Source organism: Pithys albifrons, chromosome 1 (assembly GCF_047495875.1).
Source record: "Pithys albifrons albifrons isolate INPA30051 chromosome 1, PitAlb_v1, whole genome shotgun sequence".
Lineage (NCBI taxonomy): Eukaryota > Metazoa > Chordata > Aves > Passeriformes > Thamnophilidae > Pithys > Pithys albifrons.
The window spans coordinates 71,119,212-71,126,900 of NC_092458.1; the positions used below are offsets into that span (position 1 = coordinate 71,119,212).

A 7,689-nucleotide genomic window follows, 5' to 3' on the forward strand; every position below is an offset into this window, starting at 1 on the left:
CCAAAATCAGAGTAAAGCATAGAAAGTTCAACAAATGTAGGCCTGCAAAGCAAGCTCTTTAATGGAAAACAAATAAAGGAGAAAAGTGAAAAAGTTGAGAACTTATATCAATATATACAAGTAATTAGGGTAGGAATTATGTTCCTAGAAAATAATTCTTCATCTAACTGGAAAGAATACAGCTAATTGCAATGGATACAATTGTACAAAGTATAAAAAAAAAACTAAAAAAAATTAAACTAGAATTGAAATAGGCCATGACAGAATTACCGAGTGAGAAGTTGTATACTATAAGGCAGATTTAATTGATAGCAGTAGTTTTTGGGCTTAAGTAGACCTGGTAAGATACCAATATATGTGGTAATCTAAACTATTATTTCCCTTCCCCAAAGATTTAGTGTTTTGATTTAGCAAATAAAATCACCCTTTGACTAAAAAAAAAATCAAAAAAATCCCCACAAACCTTTAAAAGACTTAACACAATTAATATTCTCGTAGTGTGTAAAATTTGAAAACCCTTTTTCATTCTCACTCACTGTTAACCTATAGCATAAAACTACTGACAAATAGTCATCACTTCCTTCAATGTTTCCAAGACTCGGTATCAAAATTCAGAGTTGTTACAATAAACTAAACAATCACATACAGCAAAAGAAAAAAAAAAAGGAGCTTTTTACTGTACCTCTTCCCTGAGTTTTTGCCCCTTTTGGATGATGAATACGGACTTGGAGACGAAATAACTCAATTATTGCTTCCTTCAGGGAATCATTTGGTCTATACTGAGTCCATATATAAAGCAAAGCAGGCAAAATTTCTTCCCCTACTTTGCAAATCCGTATGCGACAGTTGTCAGCAAACTTAGTGCAGAAGATATTCATTGCTCCAACAATATGATCCAGACCTGCAGTATTCTTCTCCTGTCTGTAACATAAATCAAACACGGATACTTCCAAAACAAATAATCTAATTTCTTTCCATAAGAACTGTTCAAATGTAAATACTAGCAAGTAACTATATTCAGAATATTATTTCCCTAACAAATGCAGAAGATATTAGTATTTTAAAGAAGATATTAAATTGGCATTCAAAATGAGGACAAAGTATGCCTAAAGAAGTATTAGCTGTAATTACTCAAGTCCAATCCTAAATACTTAAAATTATTTATTTTCTAAAACTAGGTATTAGCATACAAAAGGTGCACTTGCAACATACCTTGCAGACTGCATTGCTTTTGAAAAGAAGATAAGCATATCAGAACCCAACCCATCAGTTTGGAAGCAGTACCCCCTCATCAGCGTGTGAATTATCCGAGCCACCAAGACTCTGTTAATATTCCTAGAAGGTTTGAGGTATAATTGGCCATACAGGATCAGCAACTCTGCAAATGGATTAAAAAATGCACAAGTATATAAAAACATACATATTATAGAGGATTACATTAAAAAATCTTGATGAAAAACATTACAATAAAGACACAGAAACCACCACTGTGTGGTTAACAGGTGGAATCTATGTTTTTACTTTGAACTGCACCACACCCCTGATTTCATAAAGAGAAATCTGACTCCTCCATTATATCCCAAGAGTTATAAGCAAGCATTTAAGGTAGAATCACTAAAAAAGGTTATGGTAACCTTTACAAAGCTCATCTGATAAAAGCAACTTGGTTTTTTTCATGGTTAAAGCCTGACTTCCTTTAGATTTATGGTCTTCAGTCCCGCCTCACTCCCATAACTAAATACCACTGTACCCTTTATGAACTAATGTCAAAATTTCTTCTGTCACACTTCCAACTTTTGTCTATACACAGACTCGGCTAACTTCCATGTTCCTAAACAAACTAGCCACCACACAGCAACCCTGATAGGCTCCCTCATGCTTGTGTACCCTTCCAGTGACACTCAGCCTCAGCTTCGCTTCTCTGCCTTCTTCAGTTAACTGTCTTCAACACCCCTGGTTTCTTGCCTCATTCCCTACCCACGTCATCTCAATTCTACCTAAGTACCCAGTTCTTCTTTCTTATTTATTGCTCTGAACTAGAGCTTCCAGACTATCTGCTCACTCCTTGCCTTCACTTTCGGTTCCAACAACTGCTGCAGTCTGACAGCACTTGGTCTTCTACCCTCCTCACATGCTTCTAGTACTAGACACTGCTCCCATACACCAGCTTCCCCTTCCATTTTCAAGTTCCAGTTCTATCTCCACAGCCAAATTGTACCAACTTCTTTAAATTCAGAATTCTCATCCTCAAGCTCTTCAATGTCACGTGAAAGGGAGGAGGGAGACAGAAAGCCTTTGTCCTCGGCCAAGAGCATCTCTCCAGGGGGCTGAGATGTCTCCCTCAACTCATCAGGCCTTATCAGAGGAGCCATCACCCCAGGACTACCCAACAACACAGAATCACAGAAGGATTTAGGCTGGAAAGGACCTCAAAGATCATCTAGTTCCGACCCCCTGGCCGTAGGCAGAGACACCTTTCACTAGACCAGAGTTCCACCCAATCTGACCTTGAATACTTTCAGGAATCTCCCATCCTGAATGATTTAATTTCCATCACTCTGCTTTGCCAACCTTCCAGTCTGGTTTTTTTTGCTTCCTCTTTCACTCCCTGTATCTCACTACACCCCTTTTCCAAGTTCTTTGCAGGTTTACTTCTATTCTGTAGTTAAGCCATTCTCTTCAAGCTGCAGAGCAGAGCATTTTCTCATAAACTGCTTTTCAGAAACCCAAACTCTGACTTCAAAGCACCCAACTAAAGGCATTACTTCTAAACTTTCTCCACAATTGCACACGCAACATTCACACACTAGTGTGCAAAACTTCTAATACTCCTCTCTCTTTTCAAAATACTTTTCCATTACATCAATAAATGTCAAAAGGTGAGTTGAGAGTTTAGTACATTAGATCATTCAGAATACATAAACATTCTTCTCCATGCTAAATAAATTAACTGTCAAATTGGAGTCAAATCCAATTCTCTGAAAAGTGAAAAACTATCTGTGCATTTCCACTCTGTTCAGGTTGCATGCTGTACATCATTACTCAAATTTTACATCTGTTTTTGGCTATTTATATCTTAAGCTTTTCAGTTTTTATTTATGTATGACATGTGCATATAAGAACCATGACTCAATGGTTTTTCAGGACCTTCATAAGCCATCAACACTCAGATAATAAAACTTAATAGTAAGGCACTAACAATATAAAAACCATGCCTGTCAGTTCCTGTTAACTTGCAAACAACTGCACACCAGCCCCAGTTTTACTGAGGTTTTCTCCAGCACACACATTCCAAGGATTTGCTATATGTGCAGACCATGCATACATAACCTGACTGTGTATCAATAGATACATTTCAGCAAACAATAGACAAACAGTATGCAGAAATAAAAAAAATCAATTCCTAATCTTTGTTGCTTTGTTTATTTCAGCTTCAAGGTTGATACTGCTTTACTCCATATTTTGGTAGTATCTCACACAACAGGGCATCAAACAAATTAAAATGCATCTAAACATGCTTCTGTAAAAGGAAAAGATATCTCTAAGTAGGTTTACCTGACCACTGCTGCGGGGATATCTCACACCAGTATTTCCTTACTGAGAGGATATCTTTTAGGAGTATACTACTACAGTCAGAACCATAAGCAGCACAACTTGTTGGATCTCTCATGATTTCCATAACATAAATCAGGAGTTCCTGACATTTCAGCCTGGGCCCTCCTACAGGAAGAAACAATATGAGACTCTTTAATTAGCCCAAACTAACCCAAATTCTTCCAAATAAATATGTAATTGTTTGTAAATGTTACTTATTACAAAACCCCAAAACCCAAAATCTACAGTTCTGAGACAGTTCTGTTAGAAAATATCTCCTTAAACTTAAAGAAATTACCTATGAGAGAATCTATCAGACAAATTGAATAATTAGAAAAAGGCCACTGCAAACATCAACAAGATCAGAGAAGAGGCACAAACAACTGATTCACATTAAGATATTTAAATAACCAATATCTGGAAGTGAGCAAGATGAACAAGTTGGTAATTTAACTTCAAAGTAAAAATTAAAGGATGAAAGCAAAGTACCAAACCAAACCAATAACTCTACATGGTAATACATATTACTGACTTTTATTAGCACATCTGATGAAATATTTGACCAAGCTTCCAACTTCCTGTATCTTTTTCTGTCTGGTAGTTTGGGTAGAAGCAGATGCATTTGGTTTTGTCAGCTGCAGGTTTTTAATTTCTTTCTGGAAATATTTCTGCAAGACACTTTAAAAATAAAAGAGGTATTAACCAAGGATCTGCTAATCTATGACTGAAGTAAAATAGGTAAATGTTGTTTTAGCCTAAAATGCTAGCTCTTGTTCTTTTCAAAATTCTAATTATCAAAGACTAAAACCAACTGAAATTTATTACAGTCCAAGCATGATGGAAACAAATCTATAAAAGGACCTGTAAGTTTTAAAGATAATCCAGAAGCAACTCAAATAGGAATCAAACTTTGCTTTAAACCTTGCATAATGCTAAACACGCAATTTATAATTAGGAAAAAACCCAACAATGCTAAGTCTTTTTATTTATGCTGCAACATTATACAGCAAAATAATAAGTACTTACCATTGTTTTTATTAGGGAAAACCTTCAAGCCCTATTTCTCCATCATTTAAAGTTAATAAATAGATTATATTTTAGATCTATTAATAGATTGAATTTTTCACTGGCTTTGCCCCTGGCAATTACTACAGATTTTCTGTCTTACTATTTGTATTCAATTTAAAGTCTCTATTTGTGTATTCCTTCTGTGTATTTCTAATGTATTATTGACCATCTGCAAAGCAAAATACAAAATTTACCAAATACTTCTTAACATATTTTTGGTACACCTATGAAAACAAGAACCATTCCAATGCTGTCCAATTAAAAAAGACAGTGGAAAGCTGATCAGACATCATTCTATGAAAACAAATACTTCAGATCAACTTTTAACATGAAATTTAACAGTGGTTGAAGCTGTGCTAAGAACTTATCACAGTCATGCTCAGTTCAATCTTATAGTACACCTGAAGCAGCTTGTTTCAAAGATTGGCCTCTACAAACCTCAGCACATCTTTTTACATTCACAAGCCACAGTCCTTCCACTGTGTCTTTAAGAATTCAGCAACACAAAAAACTTTAACAAAGCTATCTGTAATCTACATAGGAACTATACACTGACAATGAGATGCAAAGGATAATTTTCCAGTCAGAGAAAGTGACAATTATTTTTGCAAGGAAAAGCAACCACCCAATTAATGATTCATTTCCTAGAAGTTTTATTTAAGTGTTGCACTTTCAGTTATTCTAAGCTTACTTCCCTTAGTGACAAACAAAAGCAGTTTCCTGTTTACAAGCTGACAAGGAGGCTAAATCAATATGTAGAAATATAAGCACTAAAATAGGCCTGACAAACAAAAGAATGATGTTCCATGTAAGAAAATTGCAACCATTTACAAAGGAAAAAAAGAAACTACCTAAATACAGCATCCCAGTTGAGCTGCTTTCCTTGTTTATAATCAGAATTCCGGTCCAGCTGGAGAACCGTTTCAGAATCACAGAGAAGTCGCTTGAAATTTTCAATTTCCTTCTGAAAAGGTATTTCAAGAAAAAGACTTTTTAATTATTTCCTCCATTGCTAATTGAGGTACAAACCCCAAAAGAAAACTTGTTACCCTTCGCTCCGCAGCTTTTTCATTTTCAAGGCGACGACAACAAACAAGCAGATCATGTAATGCAAGACTCATAGTTCAGTTTAAAGGAGAGTCATTTGTTGCTGCAAACAGAAGAAATAGATAAACCAGTCATTATTTAACACACAGCCAAATAAAAAAATTGGCTACGCAATATATTGAAAAACCAGAAGCAATTACAATCACAGTGTTAAATATTTCACTGAAAAGTTCATTTATGTCTGGATTAGTCTTATTTATCACAAGAATTAAGTAGTTTCTCCTCAAGAATATAATTTAATCCCACAGACAACAGTCAATGTCAAAGAATAACTGCAGAATCCCCCTTCACATAAGTCTGATTTCCTCCTTTTTAACGTGTGCTAACAGAGTAAAGCTGGGAAGACAACAGGGAATGAAATTATAACAAGTTAAAATGACACAGAGCTGCAACATTCTGGCATGAAGGACTAACTTTTGGTAGCCAGGAGAAGGTATCACATGGAAAATGCTCTTCCCCTCTCATATCCTATATTTTCATAGGTGTGCACTACCATTTGACAAATCCCTCTGGACTAAACATGTCAGAGGACAATCACATACCAGTCATAAGAGGAAACAACTTTTTCCTTTTGTGACCACTTAAAACTATCCCTCTTCTACTTCAGCAGAGGTTGGAATCAGCTAGACCTTGCATTTTTGGTTTACATAGTCATGCTGGTGCAGATCACAATCGTGACTTTGTATGTAACTTCCATGCAAGGGCAAGAGGCAGCCTGCTGGAAATAGAAAGATCACACGAGCTGGAAGAAGCTCTAAACATATGCTGGTGCTGCTGAGGCTGCAATAAGCAACTGAGAATGGACATTCATAACCCAAAGCACTGCATTTTGAGCACTTATGTGAGAATATAACAACAGCCACTTAGATAAATAAAACTTTAAGTATCTACTCTCTGATTGTATGTATTTCCTTTGGCTTCAAACAAGATCAGGTTGGGACTAAGTATGATCAGAGGTTTGGTGACTTATAGATGTGTATGGAAAACATTTTAAGTGTGAAGGCTGGCTGCACTGTACAACTGAACTTATTTAAATTAAGTGTTCATTTAATAACTTCATAGAATCATAGAACATCCTGGGTTGGAAGGGACCCACAAGGATCACAAAGCACAACTCCTGGTCACACACAGGTCAGCCCCAAGAGTCACACTGTGTGCCTGAGAGCACTGTCCAAGTGATTCCTGAACTCTGCCAGGCCTGGTGCTGTGACCACTTCCCAGGGGAGCCTGTTCCCGCGCCCAACCACTCCCTGGCCTTCTGGTGGTTGGGCACTGGAACGAAGTAAACACCAGCAAACTTCCTGTTTCGCTGGAAAGGAAAGGAAGAGGTAACTTTTAAACACTGAAGGCTTCTGCGATGTGGATGAGCTGCAACACGCTAGAACAGGAGATGTGTGCACATGGGTCTGTCGCGGGGCCTTGGCATGCAAGGGGATCAGCTCCTTTGTGCTTCGCGGTGTGTCAACAGCCGCTCATGGCAACAACAGCGGGAAATCCCTGAGACCGACTCCATCTGTTCCTCTCAATACTTCACGGTTTTCCGCTACACAATGACCACGTTCACAGGGCGGGGAACGCACATACGCGCCAAATAAACGTCGGAGGGAGGCGCTGGATGAGGCGCTGCGAAGTGCCCCAGACCGGGCATTACCCGGGGGTGGCATCGCAGCTCTTGCCCGGCAGCCTGCGAGGTGCCCCAGCCCGAGCACACCCGGGGCATTGCAGCTCCAGCTCCAGCCCCAGCCCGGGCACACCGGGGGCACCGCCGCTCCTGCCTCGCAGCTCCGACCCCGCCACCGCCCCGCCCGCCCCTGCCCCGAGCCCCTCACCTAGGCCGGGCAGGGGCGACGCCGCTGCCTGCGGAGTGGAGCGGAGCGGAGCGGAGCGGGCACACGTGCGGCACCCCCGGGCGGACCTGGA

The 7,689-nt window shown here is 38.8% G+C and overlaps 1 protein-coding gene across 2 annotated transcripts in view; it reads right to left on the minus strand.

Annotated features, from left to right (window-relative positions):
* Positions 1–7,685, minus strand: part of ATM (ATM serine/threonine kinase) — a 66,365-nt gene extending 58,680 nt beyond the window's left edge. For both annotated transcript variants that reach the window (XM_071554707.1, XM_071554717.1), the window contains exons 1-7: positions 7,599–7,685; positions 5,712–5,812; positions 5,514–5,626; positions 4,127–4,272; positions 3,556–3,720; positions 1,213–1,378; positions 683–921 (exon numbers count right to left, since the gene is read on the minus strand). In XM_071554707.1, the coding sequence (XP_071410808.1) occupies positions 683–921; positions 1,213–1,378; positions 3,556–3,720; positions 4,127–4,272; positions 5,514–5,626; positions 5,712–5,783 (901 nt within the window). In that variant the 5' untranslated portion in view covers positions 5,784–5,812; positions 7,599–7,685. The remainder of the gene's footprint in view (positions 1–682; positions 922–1,212; positions 1,379–3,555; positions 3,721–4,126; positions 4,273–5,513; positions 5,627–5,711; positions 5,813–7,598) is intronic.
* Positions 7,686–7,689: the final 4 nt, after the last annotated feature.